Source organism: Macaca thibetana, chromosome 4 (assembly GCF_024542745.1).
Source record: "Macaca thibetana thibetana isolate TM-01 chromosome 4, ASM2454274v1, whole genome shotgun sequence".
Lineage (NCBI taxonomy): Eukaryota > Metazoa > Chordata > Mammalia > Primates > Cercopithecidae > Macaca > Macaca thibetana.
Window position 1 is genome coordinate 55071096 of NC_065581.1, and position 17885 is coordinate 55088980.

The 17885-nt window shown below is 33.3% G+C and overlaps 1 protein-coding gene across 7 annotated transcripts in view; it reads left to right on the plus strand.

Annotated features, from left to right (window-relative positions):
• TINAG (tubulointerstitial nephritis antigen) overlaps positions 1 to 17885 on the plus strand; it is an 85538-nt gene that overhangs the window by 29685 nt on the left and 37968 nt on the right. For 5 of the 7 annotated variants that reach the window (XM_050789565.1, XM_050789566.1, XM_050789567.1 and 2 more), the window contains 6 exons: positions 5611 to 5734; positions 9751 to 9897; positions 10331 to 10409; positions 12076 to 12253; positions 13705 to 13750; positions 16872 to 16995. In XM_050789565.1, the coding sequence (XP_050645522.1) occupies positions 5611 to 5734; positions 9751 to 9897; positions 10331 to 10409; positions 12076 to 12253; positions 13705 to 13750; positions 16872 to 16995 (698 nt within the window). Of the gene's footprint in view, positions 1 to 5610; positions 5735 to 9750; positions 9902 to 10330; positions 10410 to 12075; positions 12254 to 13704; positions 13751 to 16871; positions 16996 to 17885 lie in introns of all 7 variants that reach the window. The other 2 variants (XM_050789563.1, XM_050789564.1) reach the window with 1 other exon arrangement.

The window sequence follows — 17885 nt, forward strand, 5'->3', positions numbered from 1 at the left end:
AAATGTTGAGCATAAAAGGGAAAAACACAGTTATATAGTTACATACTTTATGTAATATTGAGCAATAATGACCATTTTCTCCATAAAATTGATGTTTAGCTCCCACACACATGAATGTAAGGCAAATGGCATCAGGCTTCTGGAATACAGGCAGGGCTGATGGTGCAGTAGAAGAGAGGAAGAGGGGCAGGACCAGATGCTACGGTGGAGTCTGTGTTTGTACATGTTTCCTTCAGCTCATCTCAGAATTTTTTCATCCATGTAGGGAAAAGCTGAGGACACAATAGGATGATAGTTGTTCTTGCTGTCACTGAATTAAGAATTTTAAAATTCAAAGAGCGTCAAACTTGTGTTTCTTTCTTCTTACTATTTCTGGCCCTCTCAGAATGGAACCTCACACCCTTCAGTAAACTTTAGAAAATATACACCTGGCCTCACTCCTTATTCACCCGCACTTGTAGCAGAATGAATGTCTTATCGCTCAAATCAATTTTCACGTTTTCAATTTGATATTTCTGCACTAGTCACAGTCTGATGAATAACACTGTGGTAAAATTGAATATGGCTTAAACAGCACAGTGGAACCTAATTGATCACTGGAGGACAAATCTTCAAAAATAAATGTAAAAACGTATTATTTTCTTCTCTATGAATAGATATTTTAGGCTGTTAAAAAGTAGATTCCTAAAATCATTTTGTGTGTTCATAGTACAGGCACCTATTCTCTGGCCTCTCCATGTCTGGCTCTGTCTTGTCCTAAAGTTATGTTCCATAAAACACTAGTTCGGCCGGGCGCAGTGGCTCACGCCTTTGGGAGGCCTAGGTGAGCAGATCACAAGGTCGGGAGATTGAGACGATCCCAATTAACACGGTGAAACCCCGTCTCTACTAAAAGAAAAATTAGCAGGGCATGGTGGTGCGCACCTGTAGTCCCAGGTACTCGGGAGGCTGAGGCAGGAGAACCATTTGAACCCGGGAGGTGGAGGTTGCAGTGAGCCTAGATCCTGCCACTGCACTCCTGGGGGACAGAGCAAGACTGTCTCAAAAAAAAAAAAAAAAAAAAAAAAAAAAAAGAAAAGATTAGTTCATTGATCTGCTTCACAATAAAAATGATATGAAGTAAATGAAATAAAATAAAATATTTTGCATTGGACCAAATCCTGAACATTTAACATCATGAACATTATTACCATGTTTTAGAGCTCATATACATTTAGCAGTTTGTAAAAAATAATGCAGTGAAGACAAAAACCTAATTTTCAAAACCGGTGTTTCTCAGAACGATTTTATTCACTCCTTTTGTAATTACCTATTAAAATTCCTCAGAACTAGTGTTTTAACGAACTCATTTAAGGAAATATCACAGTTCATCCATTTTCAGATGCATATTTTTTTCACTCGTTAACACATCTGAAATTGAGATGCTTTCTTACATTTGATGATGCCTTGGGTTCAATGAAATATGACATTGCCCTAGCAACTTTAATGGCAATTATGTGTGCTGTTTTAGTTATGATTAGGCTCAACTGAGAGTGACAAAAATTCAAAATGACAGTTGCTTAAATGAGATAGAAACTGAATTCTCACCAGTAAATCTGGAAGTGGGTAGCCCTGTGCTGGAATTGTACTCTGTGGTATTGGATACCCACACTTCATTCTTCTTGTTGTTCCATTGCCCAGCACCTTTATTTCCAAGGTCATGTAATGGTTCAACAGGACTGCTCTATGTCCATCTGTAATGCCTACATTTCTGCCAGCAGAAAAATACAAAAGATCAAGACAAAGGAGCAAAAGTCAAGTGCCAGCTGTCTCTTAAGGAAAGATCTCAGAAGCTGCCAAATGATGCTTCTCCTTACATTCCACAGGGTAGAACTTAGTGATAGCAGCCTGGGTAGGGGGGTTGAGGGGGGTGCAGGGTGGGGTTGGGAAATAGGCAATTACTGTACATATTGATCTTTATAAGAAGTAGATTATTAAAATATTACTCTAATATATATATATAATATATAATAAAAAACTAGAGACTTATCAAAGAATATCTCTTTTAAAGGTAAGGCATAAAGACAAATATTGTTGAAGATGAGAAATTCATTTAGTCATTAGCAACTAGAAAATTAGCCCTTTCATCCCCAGTATCAAATAGTTCCAAAATTTCTTGGTATTCATAGCCACTGACCTTAGATTGTAAAGGTCATAACAGAATTTCATTCTCTGTTGCTTCATTTGGTTATCAGGTCACTGTGAGCATCCAAGTTTAAATGGGTGGGGGGAAATACAACTACAAATAGAGGGGCTGATGCACGCAGAGGATATTGTGTAGATATAGACTCAATTGTAAGAATGTTTAGAATTTATTCTGAGGTTCCTGAGAGAATTGATCAGTTTATCTCAAGCTACGCTATGATTACATTTCCACCACTCTTTTAGAGATTTTAATTTAATTAAATGCAAATGTTATACAATTCTCCAGTGTTTATTTCTGTATTTAATTCTCATATTTGCCCACAGTGTCTTTAATTTCTCATTTTAAAATGGAAATACTGAAGCAGGGAGACTGCTCACATTGAACATCAAATTTGGCTAATACTGATTTGGAAATATAGTTAGATCCTGATTAAAATATTTTTCAACAATTAAAAGAATTAAGCATATCTATATGAAATCATGTAAGTCTTTCTTAAAAATGAATTTCTACCTACTTAAGCCAGTGTCATTTTGGAATTTCTGTCACTATCAGGTGATCTTCTTGATTCTTTTGCTTTACTAAGCAAAATAAATTAAAAACAAATGTATCATTCATTAAAGCCAAACTTCTATTACCAGTTCCTTACAGCTGTTATTCTGTGATGCTTACCTTTATTTACAAACTCTAAACAATTTACTTTACAGAGAAATACAGTAATTATGTAATAATGAAATAGAAAATTTTCTGTGGTTTTATAGTATCAGATTAGCTGATATCATGAAGCAAATAAAAAAAATATGTACCTGCTGGGCTTCAAATCCTAGGAGCTCATTTTTAATAAAAGCAGTAATAAATAAATGGTAAAAGTCTTGAAAATCCAACAGATGATCTTCATAAATTGATCTGGCTTAGTGGATTGGTAAATAAGGTTTTAATAAAAATGTTATTTTGCTTGTTGTTTCACTATTGTCTTGTCTTATTGAGAAGGATTCACCATTTATATTTTTTCATTTTTAAAGAATAAATCACAAAAGCAACAAATGCATGCTGGTATTATAATTTAACTTAATGTGCCTATGGAGGAAAACATACTTTTACCTGATAGATATGTATTTCATTACTATTATTAAAAATTTATTGAGTATCTCCCATATGCAAAGAACTCTGGTAGGCTTTCAAATGTGGAGGTCAATTTCTAAATAACCGAACCCTGCTGAATTGTGTTTAAAGTAATAGTTACATGTTTATTGTATCAGTAGAAGAGAAGGAAAATATCCTAGCTTTGTCATTAAATTGAAATTTTAAAGTGATAAAATAACAATTGACACTCCACCTATTTTTCTGAAAACATGAGGCAACTTAGTATTGTAAATACTTAAAGGCACACTGACAAACAAATAATGCAAAATTGGAGGGTATGAGTTTTAAGATATGTATATTTCTGCCCCAGCTCGGAAGGCACCTTTCAAAAGTGAGTCTGTATCTCTCAAATTATCTACCCAAAGCAATAAATGTATTCTGCCCCAACCCTAAGATTCTGCAATGCAGTCCATCTAATGACATCAAAACCCCCAAATCACTTAGCTGTCTATGATATCATACTTGAAGTTATCATGCCAGCACTTCACAATGATCTGCTTGGTGTTTTTGGCACTTTCTTCCATCATCTAAACAGCAGTAATGGACCTCAGGATATAATAATTTTCTTATCAGGTGGTAATAGTTTTTGAAGTCAAAACTGAACTCCCCTAGTAAAATACAAATTTATAAATTATTTTGGATGAAAACCTTTTCAAGCAGATGTATAAATTCTAAACGTTACTTGTTTTAGTCCTGGAAGCTATTATGTACTTATCAGAAGTAATTTTTTTTTTTTTTAATGCAAGATACCAACCAGATCAGTAATATAACTGGCTCAAGGCACAATCATAAAACTTTTAAATTGGTAAAGATTTTTAACATTTTACTTCTGCTGCAAATTAGCCATTTATTTCTGATAAAGCAGGGAAACAATAGAAATGATGCAAGTTAAGAATTTTGAAGCCTGAGTGTAGTCCTAGGAGCATTTCTTGTTTAACTAAGGGACTCAACATGCCTTTTAACTGTTAAAAGTTAGTTTTCTCATTTATAAAAAAGAGTTAATAATGTTTGTCCATGAGTATATCACACAGGAATATTGAGAAGACAAAATAAAATAATAAGTATTAAAACATTAAAACACTTTCAAAACTTTAAAGAACGCTCAGAAATGATTGGTGTGTGCGTGTGAACATATATAAACAACTGATGAAAAATTAATAAACAAATCGTTATTTGATTTAAGCCCGATTATTTCTGGAAGTGAAAGTCATCTCTTTAGAAAGTTTGGGAAATAACAGGTTATTGGGTTCTAGTTTTTTTTAATGAAATGAACAGAACAAGTTTCATACAATTTAATTGGCTTCTTGGAAAGATGGCAGCCAAAACTGACTTTGCCAGGGCTTTAACCTGGACTCTTAAGACATCATACTTTTGCACAGTTGCTTTTACACACTTCCAGAAGTCCTTTTGTTCTTTCTTATTTATTTTTTCTTTTTGAGATGGAGTCTCGCACTGTTGCCCAGGCTGGAGTGCAGTGGCGCTATCTCGGCTCAGTGCAACCTCCTGCAACCTCTGCCTCCCAGGTTCAAGCAATTCTCCCACCTCAGCCTCCTGACTAGCTGGGATTACAGGTGCCCGCCACCACGCCCGGCTAATTTTTTGTATTTTTAGTAGAGACAGGTTTTCACTATGTTGGTCAGGCTAGTCTCAAACTCCTGACCTTGTGATCTACCCGCCTTGGCCTCCCAAAGTGCCGGGATTACAGGCGTGAGCCACCGTGCCTGGCCCTGAAGTCCTTTTTAGTCTTCAAGTATTTTATAAATATCAACCAATTCATCGCAGTTTTATTTCCTAATAGCTGGTGTAAAATTGATGTGTTCCTTGGGAGACATACAATATATAATTATCATAAATAATTATCATAAATGCACCTTTTCAAAATTAATTTAATCTCAGAATCACATACACTCTTTAAAATAGGAGAGAAGTAAATGTTCTTTATGAGGACAAATTTGAATAACACCATGTGGTCTTCCTATGGATGAGCAAAACTCTGATTCAAGGTGATAGAAACATTGGCTGATATTACTGCACTGAGTAGTAACCCAGAAAAACCATTCTATGTGTTTTTCTCATGACTTTGTATTAGGTTATGAGTCCCCATATTGAATTGTTATTTTTAACCATGTAGTGAAATATAAATCCCACGTAGCAATAGTTCATCTGGAAACTTGAATGTATAAAATAATTTAAAAAATAATTATAACTTTATAAAAGGGCATGACATTTTCCTATTGAGACATATTTGAGAAAATCTCATAAGTGTACCTCTTCTTCCTCTTTAGGCTCCTTTACCTGCAACAACTGACCTTCCAGAGTTTTTTGTTGCTTCTTATAAATGGCCTGGATGGACTCATGACCCATTGGATCAAAAAAATTGTGCTGCATCCTGGGCATTTTCCACTGCAAGTAATAAAGTCATTTTAATTCCTTTCTTATAAACTACTCCTTTTGGCTCTAGAGACTGAGAGAATAATTAAACGATTTTAACAATTAGAATATTTAAATATTAGCATATGATCAAATAAAATCTAATTGTGACTGAAGAATATAACCTAAAGATTATATTAAAAACCCATTTTTAGTCTAAAAGTTGTTTTTTATTTTTAGGGTGCAATTTTAAATAGAGAGTGAATCAAAAGAGTGACAAAATAAAGTTGCTAAAATGTGTTTGTCTATTTGGAGTTAAGGCCAGATAATAAAGAAAGGATTAAGGTTCTTCTTTATTCATATATTATTTATAATTCTAATATACATGTAGACACACCCACATAATCCTCATATTCTTTACTCTTTATACGATTTGCAAAAACAGTTATTAATCTAATTCGATGTAAAGTAAGACTTTAAACCTAAATAATAATGGATCAAATGGATTTTATTTCATTTTAAATAAATATAAGCAAATACACAGGTTCTGACTCAAAAGTAATGTAAGTGATCTTTTAATAAGAATAGCTTCCAAATTAAGTCTACTGTTACTCAAAAAGTATAAGCAATGACTCTTTTATAGTTACTTTCATCTAAATTCACAAATCCAATAAATTAGTTACAGGCTAACCCTCAAATTAGGTCTCCAAAATTATCCTCAAAGGAATGTTGAATATATTTTAGCAATTAAATGAAACCTAACATGATGATGATTGGCTGTCATTCAATTATCTTCACAAAACCATGCTCTAGGGTTTGCAGGTAATTTCAACAGTGTTCAAAGGCAGTTTAAAGCCATTGAAGGATTGTGAACAAGTACATAGGCTCTTCGAGAAGCCAGCTATGAAAGGCAGCATAGCCTGGGACAGAGAAATGCTGACGTCTGTGTCTAAGTATCATTGCTCCAGGATATCAATCAGACAACTCCAGAAATGCCTTTGTTAGAATCATAATGGTAGCCAAGCTCACCCCAAGTGGCTACATTTGTTAATTCATTGCTGTCCACACTCCCTCTCTGGCTATCTTATGCTGTACTTGATGTGTCAGGGACCCACATGGAGACCTTTCTGAGCTAAAATTTGTTTGTCTATTGATAGCTAAGGCCAGATAATAAAAAGAAGATTAAGGTTCTTTCAAATGGGTGGAGAAAGGTTTAATGTAATAAACCGTTTGCCATTTTGTGTTCATGTGGTTAATGTGTTACACCTAGTGGGTGATCTATAAGAATTTTGCTTACAATTTACATTATGCCAGTATTTCTGAAGATGTGTAAGGAAAAACATTCATGGTGAAATACTGAAAGCAACTCGCTAGAGTGGAGGATATATTTTGGTGTTCCCAGGTCTCAGTCCCACAGATAGCCTCTGCACTGCGCCAAGTCAGGATTGTTCCCCTACCTAATACACGGAACACCAGAGACAGGTTTCCTTTTGTGATTCCAAAGGACATAGTTTTGTATCCTGTGAATTCAGTATGATAAATTAGGGCAATTTTTTTGTGTTAAATAAAGAAAAAAAATGAACTAAATTATTGTAAAGATCTAAGAAATTGTGTCGAGAAGTATTAGTTACTAAAATAGATTATCTCTCAGAGAAACTAAAAGCTATAAAATGGAATGAATAAGACTCCTAAAAATAGGCACATATATTTTTAAAAGTTGTGTAATCCAATCAGATTCAAGCTATTTTTCAGAAGCCGAAGAGATACAGGTGTTTGGAGCAGTGGGAGTGATATGTTTCACATACATTTGAAGACGGAATAAAATAAGCAAGGGAAAGAATAGAGTGTGTCTCAGAGGTACCGTCCAGTGAGAGTTTTTAAGAAGAGAGTGGAAAACAATTGGTTGAACTGAGTCATTCTTAAATCTTCTGACCTTTTCTAAATATTTCAAGTGAATTTTGGCTACACCATCATTGAGATTCAGAAATGTCGGTATAAGAGCAACATATTGAATAACATGATGATTTAAAACACTTATCTTTTATTTGAAATCTACAGATTCATGAGGTTGGAAGAGATTTTAAAGGTCACCTTTTTCAAGCCTCTAGTATTATAATGGAGGCCCAAATAGGTAAAGTGGCTTATCTGAAGCCAAAAGATGAGAAATATCAGAAATAATCCTAGAGACCAGGCTTCTAACTTCTGGATTACTGTTTTCTCTACACTATAAAAGTATTTTCTGAATGAAAACACAGTTACACCATTTTTAAAAATTTCAATTTCATTCTAAACCCCTGTGCTGAATGTCAAAGCATCAAAGAATTTCTCCTTTCTTTAATGAAATAGGGAATTATTTTCTTGAGACTATCAGAAGTCGTATAATGCCATTTGCTCCTATGAAATATATCCTACTATTTGCAATAGTAGATTGGAATTTAGTAGAGAGTTGGAGGTTATAGATTTAACACATATTGAGCATCTAAAGAATGCCAGCAATTGCCCTACAGCATTGTAATATGCCGTAGTTACATTAAAACCATGTGTATACAAAGATAGATATGTAAATGAATTAAATGAATTATTTTAGAAAAATTTTTAATTAGCACCTTGAGGGATTTCAGGACACTGACAATTTTGATGAGAAAAAAAGCTAAAACTTTCACTAAGAAAAGTGAACGAATAGAAGAAAGGTTATTATTTTGTTCCTTTAATTAAAAGTGAGTAAGAAACTCACTTAGTACAAGACTGAACAAGACTGTACCAGATATTCAACAAGACTGTACCAGATTTTCAACGAAAAAGTCTGTACTAAAATGGTACCACCCCAATTTTTTCATAATCTGATCACCACATTAGTTTATTTTGGCACCATGATCAAAATGATGGCATCTGTAGGATTTTGCTACTGGTTGATTAGTTTCCCTGGTCTGTTATTCTAAGAGGGCAGAACTATGTCTCCCTTGTTTCTTGTTCATCATTGTAATTTCCAGTGCTACAGTGCCTGTCAGTTAGTAGGTGTTTAATAAATGTGTTGAGGAAAGGAATGAACCAATAACAATTACAATTCTAGGGAATCATATAACAAATGAATAGAAGTTTTAATAATAAAAACTGTGTGTGTGTATATATATATATATAACTAATGATATTAGTTAATAATACGGTAGTCATAACTATATTATTAGTTGTATATAGCATTACATATCATCAGTTACATATATAGCTATTAGATTGTATATACATAATTACATATATAGCTATATATAATGAACTATATTATATGTAACTAATGGTATTAGTTAATGGTAGTTACAACAGTTAGTAATTGTAACTGAATAAATATATTCATTTCATTTTATATATATGTATAATCAAGCTGAATTCCATGTCTGCTAAAACAAGATTAAGATAATAATTTTCATTTATATTATGAACACAAAAGTGTGCTATGTAGCCTTTAGATACTGTATAAGATTGATTCATGTTAGTCTGGATTAGCTTAAGTATGGCCTCCTGGGTAGTTAAACTAGATACCAGTTTAAAAACAAAGGATTCAGTTTTACTCCAATATATCAGATGACTGTGGATGAATTTCCAACGAATATTGCTATGGTTAGTTTTCTCAATTGCCCCAGTTTAGTTAAATTCATTTAGAAAATATGTATTTTTCCATGACTATATGCAAGATACTGTTTTAGGTACAGGAAATAGAAATATAAGGAACATATGGCTCTTGCCCTCCAAGAGTTTCACTTGACAGATTCCCTAATGAGGAGTGTTCAGGAATATATAGAACATCAAAGGAACGAGAAACTGGAAAAATCTTTGAAGTCAATAGGACAATTGAGTAATATCAAAATAGGACAAAAATTATGACTGAAAGTATGACACAGTTCAACTGGCTGGAATACATAAATATATTAATGCTCTTTGGCTTTAATTATAAATTACACACAGTTTTAAAGACTACGTTAGAGTTCAAACAAAAAGGTTATGTATCTTATTAGAAATACCGTGTACCATTTGAATATTAATTGATATTCTATTTGAAACAGGTGTGGCTGCTGACCGAATAGCAATTCAGTCTAAGGGTCGATACACGGCCAATCTATCCCCACAGAATTTGATCTCTTGCTGTGCCAAGAACCGTCATGGGTGCAATAGTGGAAGCATCGATAGGGCTTGGTGGTACCTGAGAAAACGTGGGTAAATAGCTGCTCAACATGTGTTTCTAGGATTTTTATGAGTGGTTCATTGTGTTAGAACAAGGAAAATAATCCCAAGATTTTTACAAAAAAGTACTTAAAAATATATATACTACAGCTACATGAATATAAATATTACGCTACATTTAAATATATACTATATTTGTTATGTATTGAGATTAGAAGCTATTAGAAACACTTGAGGAATGTATACGTTTCTAGCTAAATTAATATGAATTTTAGTTTTGAAGACTCAAGTAAATATTTTTTTCTTGTTGCTCTGAGCCAAGTGAGTCCCCAGAGACAGAATAAAGTAATCACGATTGCTGATCTCTCTGCTGTGCTTTTCAGTTAACAGATTGAGGAATAGATAATATCAGGTAAAATTAGGCTAAAAATAAGAATAATAATATAAGGAAATAATCTACAGTTGTTTCAACTCATCAGTATGGTTCATTGTCTCCACTCCATTTGATGAAAAATGGGAGGCTGCATTTCCTCACTTTCAGGTAGGCTGATACCCATATAACATCCTTGTGTCCGCTCTAAGAGCTGATCTACTAAAAAGCTGAGTTATTCAGCTAAGGAAGCTGCAGCTGATAAACAGTGGTGTCTATATGTACTGCTCACCTGCTCTTCATCATCCACTCAGTGCTCTGGGTCTGCTATAGGACCAGTTAGATGCTATAGAAAATAGTGGATGTCAGATTTTGATGGGTTGCAATAAATTGCTTTAAATTTTTTCATATGTTTTGCCTAAAATGTGGTACTTTGAATAGCCAACTTGGGCTGATACTTTCCTTGTGTACTAGTGCTGTATTATGATAAAAAAATAACAGCCCTTTAATAGCTTGAAAATGTAAATTATCATTGAGACCCAACTAAATCTCATTGTATTGGACTGCTTGGGATGCTGTAACAAAATTCCGTAGACTGAGGGGCTTCAACAGCAAACACTGATGTTTTGGAGGCTGCAAAATCCAGGACCAGGCTGATCTGGTTCTTGGTGAGGGCTCTCTTTCTGGCTTTCAGATGGACACCTTCTCACAGTGTCCTCACATGATGAAAGAGAGCTCTGGTTTCTTCCTTTTCTTATAAGGTCACTAATCACATCTATGATGGCCCTACCCTCATAACATCCTTTAAAGTTAATTATCTCCCGAAGGCCTACCTCCAAATATCATTACATTGGGTATAAGTGCTTCAACATATGAATTTTAATGTGACACCATTCAGTCCACAGCACTCATCATTTAATACAAATGTAATGCATTTAATGCAATATTTTTTAGGTTGTTTGAGTGTTTTCAATGGTTTTGGTTTTGTCATGTTCTGTCCTCAGTTTCTCATACTGTGTTGGAAACTATTACATTTTCATGAACCAATCCTAGTGGATACTTCTATGGTCATTTCAGCATAGAGTATCTACAATGCCATTACCATGATTTTATTTCCCTTACAATTTACCTTTTTATTCAATATTATCATGTTTGAATTGGTGCCAAATAATTTGTGCTTTGCTATGTTTAGTTTCAAAATAGAAATCAAAATCATTTTCTCTTTTAGATAATACATGTCTGATAGTTTTCTACTTTATTAACTTCTAATATTATATTAATATTATACTATTTTCCCCCAAAGTACCACAAGCTACAGATATATAATAGTTTGTATTATGTGAACATATCTATAACTTAATAAAATTATAAAAATACAAAAACAAAACAAAATAAAAGCTTTAAAGCTACAGCTTACATAATTTTAATATTCCATCTGGGAGTAGTCAGATTCAATGTCTTGTTTATATTAAATTTAGCTCTTCCAAATTATAATTATATATACAGGTTGAATGGGGTCCTTTCCCTATTAATATTACCACATACTTAATATTGACAACCACTTTTTATCTTCAGGAAATTCTATACTACAGATAGAATTATTTATTAAAAATTGATCAAACAAGATTTTTAAAATTATAATGAAGAAATAAGAGGAGGGTAGGGAAGAGTATAATGTCACTGAGCTTCTGTGTTGGAGCCAGTCAGTATTTTGGAAATTATGCATGTAAGTAACCAGAATAATTTATGAATGTTTAATTCAGTAAGATTAAATATAAACAGGATATTATAACATTCTCCTAAATATTACCTTTGCTTCTTTGCTTATTCCTTATAGACTGGTATCCCATGCATGCTATCCACTTTTCAAAGACCAAAATGCCAACAATGGATGTGCCATGGCAAGCAGGTCTGATGGGCGAGGAAAACGGCATGCCACAAAGCCATGTCCCAACAACATAGAAAAATCTAACAGGATCTACCAATGTTCTCCTCCATACAGAGTCTCTTCCAGTGTAAGTATAAATGTCAAGAATCAAGAATAGTTGACTTTCTCAAACGTATATAGCTCTGCTGTAGCTAAAACAATTTAAAAACTACTTAAAACTATCATATTCTAAAATAAATGTTATATTTTCAAGTATAATTTTTAATACTTTTAAGGACTTTCGATTTGGGTATGATGTCTTATCTTTGTAATATTAGCAGGGTAAAGAATTGGCTGAAATTTAAAAAAGTCTAAGGAAATAGGGTTTTAAAATTATGTTTCATAATATCTGTATATAAATATATTTGAACTTGACAATTAAAAGCTAAGTTAAACACTGCTTTACTGACTTTTTTGTGTTATTAGCTCATTTTATCAATCCTTTGCCTCACTCAACAAAATAATTTAAGAGGACATGGGTCTGATATAAAAAAGACTCCCTTGGATTCTAGTTTGTCTGTTAAAAGCCTAGGCAAATTTACTTCATCATATCAGTGTTCCCCAAGCCTGCTCGTTTTCAGAATCTGTGAATCTCCAGTCCTCCTAATTATCTCCAGAGTACAATTCAGTGTTCTAACCATAGCACACTGGCCTTTCATGAGTTGGTTTTGACGTACTACTTTTATACACTCATGTCCTGCCAGCATCCGCCACTCTACCCAGCCATAATGCTCCTAATATATAAAACTAGTCTCTGTTTCCCAGGTACACCATGCTCTGTTATACTTTTCCACTTAGCTAGGTGATAATTCCTCTGATGCAAATGGTTATCAAGTCTTTCCATCTAGAATGCCAAACAAATGTCAGGTAAAAACTTCATATCTGTGAAATTTTCCTTGATTTCCATGCACAATTAATTTCCCTTTTATGTTTGCAACAATAACACTTTGTGCTTGTCTCTACAATGGATCTTATTATATAATAATGAAATTAGTAGTGTCATTCAACCAAAATGTAAATAACTTGAGTATAGGTTCAGGGTCAATATTTGTTCCTGTCATAGTTTCTGGCATGTACTTTGTGCTCAAAGGCACAGAAAAATGGATGAAATAGTGCCCTGCCTCCCTACAGAGGGCTGCATTATACATTAGGAGACATCATAGAAATATTTGTACTAAGGTTACTGAGACATCTAACTAAACAATCATTTGGGATAGCTCTTGTGAGAAAAAAATTAGAGGTACTATTAATCTCCACTAATTAAATACTGTTTTAACTTACCTTGTTTAGTTTTTTCTTTATAATCATGAAAGGCTATTGTATTTTCTCTCCATTCCAAATTTACTGTTGAGTGATAAGTGTCATTAAAACAAATGGGTGCATCTCATCTTTAACAATTTCATTAATGTAGTGTAATATACGTGAGTTTGCCAAAGTACGATTGAGAGTAAATTGCAAACACTTAACATTGTACACCAGTCAATAGGTTTAGTATGCTCTGATAACAATGATATTGCTCATTCATGTTTTTCCATCCAGGAAACTGAAATAATGAAAGAAATCATGCAAAACGGACCAGTTCAAGGTGAGCTTGGATGAAATACGTTTTTTTCTTATTCATTCCTTTAATAAACAACATTACATTGAGCTCATGTAATAGGAGTTTAATAAAAGAAAGAAAACTTTTACTTAAAGAGTATCCAAAAGGCTTCAACAGTTCTAAAATGAGTGCAGTTATGAGAAGTATGCTTACCTATATCTTAATTAGCTGCCATTTTATTTTCAGAAGATAGACTCATTTATAAATTGAACTCTTAAATATTAATGACGCATTTGATGAATGACTCCGAAGTTTTTCCAAAATGATCATGGACCAACAGAAAGTCCAACATGAAATGCCAACTGACTAATTTGTAATGAAGCTTACTTTATTTATTCAGTTATATTTAAGAATCATACATACAGTTTTCTTATCTTCAGTTTAAGTGGATTAGGTCGTGGATTGAAAAAATTGAGGATTAATATTTTCCTTCTATTAACTCAAAATAAATCGAGTAAACCAGTGTAATTTTGCATTTTACAAAAGGTTTTCAATTTTGATCAATTTTGTAAATGTTTTATTTAGAGTAACAGTAAATAATGAAATCATATAGTTACTTGTACATTGCCTTTGATTTATCTCATCTCTTGTAATAATTTATTCTGCTTGCCTGTTGAATTTTTATTTTGCATCAATGGCCTGAATAAGGGTAAATTCACAGAGTGTATTCCCTGTGTAAACATTGGCTTGAAGTGCATGGAAGAATCAATCCAACGAAGCCTAAAATGAAAATTTAGGTTGTGAATACTGAAGGGTCTGGAATATATTATCAATGCAGTGGAATAAAAAATAGGCCAAAATTAAATGTAAAACATTTGGTACATACTTAAGGAACCGTTGCCAATTTTAATTTTTCTGAATACTGATCTACTTAGTATTGGTTAAATATATATAGGCAGGAATCATGGATTTTATAATTGTGTTGGATGAATTTTTATTGATCATTATTACCACTTAGCATTTATTGAGAAACCACAGCCTACATAAACATGTCCTAAATTTAATTTTTAAAAATTATGGGACATTACCCAAAACCTGAAACAAATGAAGAGAAATTTTCTGTTCCCCCTTACAGCTGTGTAATTTGTTGGTCATTTGAAGAATGAGGGAATTAATCTCTAATTTCAATGCATGCTCCATTAAGTGGTGCTTGTGTGACAAATTTAAAAGATCACAGGCATTTAGAGTCAAGGTTACGCTAAAATATTCCAAATTTGGCATTTGCTATTTAAATAACTTTGGGCAATTTACTTAACCTTTCAGAATCTTCAAGTCAGTGTATTATTGTTTCAAGTGTTTTTTTTTCCTTTTTCCCCTCTCTCTCTCCCTCTTTTTTTAATCAGTCAAACAATTTTGAATTGTAATTATTTAAAATTGAGAAAATTTAAATACTTTAGGTTTATTTTATGGCTATTACTGAAATGCTCATAATTTTCACAGAATGAATCAAAAATAAAGGCGTAACATTTCAAAGCAATAAAACAAAAATGCAAGTTATTCAACATTCTTTTAACAAAGGTTTCTTGAGAACCTGCTTCCCGCCAGCCTAAGCCAGGAGCAAGAGATGAGCAACAACCAAGCCTCTCATCCGTGTTATAATTCTGTATCATGAGTTTGCTGTAGTTTTCCAAAAGTAAAATTGCATGATCATAACTTACATAGTTATATATTCATGAATTTATCAAGCCTGTTTGGTATCAGAAACTTCAGAAAGAAGCCACCTTTCAGGTAATTAGGATGGCTTCTCATCCTTTTTCTTTAGTTGGCAGTGTTTTTCAGGAATAATGAGTATATTTTATTCATGATGCTTAGAGGAAAGTTGAATCATAAGACCTAGAAGAGTCAATGGTTCTACAGAAAAGAAAAGCTAGTAGCAATATCTTCACATTTTTATAAAGGGATAGAATGCTGGTTGACTCTTCTTGCTATAAATGTTACATGATTGCCTGCTTGTTATTGCCTGGTCTGGCATACAGCATTTCCCCTGTCTCAGTACGAAAGAGCATAAAAGCCAACAGAACCCTGAATGAATAACTTTGTGTACATTCTTCTAAAATCTGTAGGATTAAAAGTAAGTATAGGTGATGGATAGAGAACAAAAGCAGAGATCTCCATAGAGTACAGTTACGTTCATTCTTAAAACCCTATAGGAATGTGTTTTAGAGTAGATAAAGAAGTTTTAACCTCTTTTGCGACTATTTGTACAGCATCAGAAAAGGCATGGAACGTTAAAAAATGAAACAAAAACAGGAACATTGAAAAGTTATATTTAACTTTGGAGTATAAGCTTTTTAAAAGGATCTGTCAAACACTAGTTACCTTACTTCCTGTTTTATTTAAAATGCTTGTCAAATTAAGACAAGTATTGTACACAGTTGTCAAGCTATACATATGTAATCTCAATTAAAACTTTTTAAATTCATATCTTCTACAAGAGAAGTTTAAAGTCTTCACCCCGAATTGCCAAAGCCCTTCAACAAAGCAGCACACAATAGAGAGATGAAATAATCTAGGTGAGGGAATGAAGGAGAGCTTTCTAAAGTATGAGCTCTACTTTTGAAAGTGTATAACATTGCTTATCTCTCCAGAGCTGGGAGGATGAAATCTGTCAAAGTTTTATTTTGGCAGGAGTTTGCTTTTTTATTCCAACTCACAAAAGAAATGTTTGTATTTACTTATGAGGATTAACGACAATTGCTTTAAGCCCAGTTTGCTAGGCTCTGCTAGCCTAATTGGGGTTTTAAGAGGCTTGTGGTAAAGCACAAGGTTAACGGAGAAATAGTAATCACTGAGCAGGTATAGTGTACTTTTGTCGCAAGGGCTTACTTTTTGGTAGTAGTGTATCTGTTGATTAAGACTAGATGGTGTTTTAAAAGCATAATGTGTACTTAATATTCTAAAGAGCTAAAAGTTGTTTTTATAGGATGACAAAAAATACTGCAACTAATTAAATTAAGTAGGAAAGAAAATTAGGCTGAATTGCACAGCCCCTTCTTAGATTCAGCTCCTTGCAATTTACCCATTGGTTGTTCCGTGAAATTTTCTGGTGGTTTTTAAAGACGGTATTTTAATACTGTGCCATTTGTTCTGTTGGATTTTATTTTAGCCATAATGCAAGTCCGTGAGGATTTCTTCCATTATAAGACAGGGATATACAGGCATGTTACCAGCACAAACAAAGAGTCAGAAAAATATCGAAAGCTTCAGACACATGCAGTCAAACTTACTGGGTAAGGCAATTTAAAAAATTCATTTAATTCTTTTGGTAAATGAAACTGAAAATAAGAATATGCAGTGTTTTAAATGCTAGAATCCCCTTTGTAGGAGAGATTGTGATACAAATGAAAAACGATCTAAACCTTGCCACTGTTTAGTCATTATTTTAAAGTCCAGTAAAAGGCTAACTCAGCATTCTGGGAAAAAATGATCATTTCCTGTCTCTCACTTCTTGTGACTATGTCCTTAATAATCTGTTCTAAGGGCAAGGAAAATATATTATTGAAATAATTCTACATGTGGCATAATCAAGGGAAGAGAGCAAATCCAAGGCGTATTATGGCTTGGGGAGATGGTTTTGAATAGAATTGCAAATAGCAAAGATTAAGCAGGAAGAGAAGTAAGGTCGCCTATAATTCAATTAAGGTTATTTTATATTTATGTGAGAATTGTAGAAATTAGATTGATCAATTTTTAAAGTAAAATATATTAATCTATGCAACGGCAAGAAAGAAGTTCAAAATTTGGTGGTGGCATTTCAAGAGTAATTTTATAAATAGGCTGTACTCTGAAAGACAGTGTGGTTATGAGACCACTTTCCCAGTGTCTTCTCAATTTTATTCTGACTAAAACATCTCGTAATGTCTCACTGTAATCCAAATGAAATGCTACAAAGTTTTCTTTTCCATCTAAAACTCTCAGTCTTCTCATATTGCATATTATGGTAAATAACTTCATTCCCATTGAACATGTCTTTAATGACTGAATTTTATTGAGCCTACACAAAGCAACCTCACCTACAATCAAATCGTTATCTTCTCCTTACTGATCTTTGAAACACCTTTCAGTTCTAAGCTATGTAGACAAGCTATCTTGTGTGATGCCTCCTTAATCGTTGTTTCAG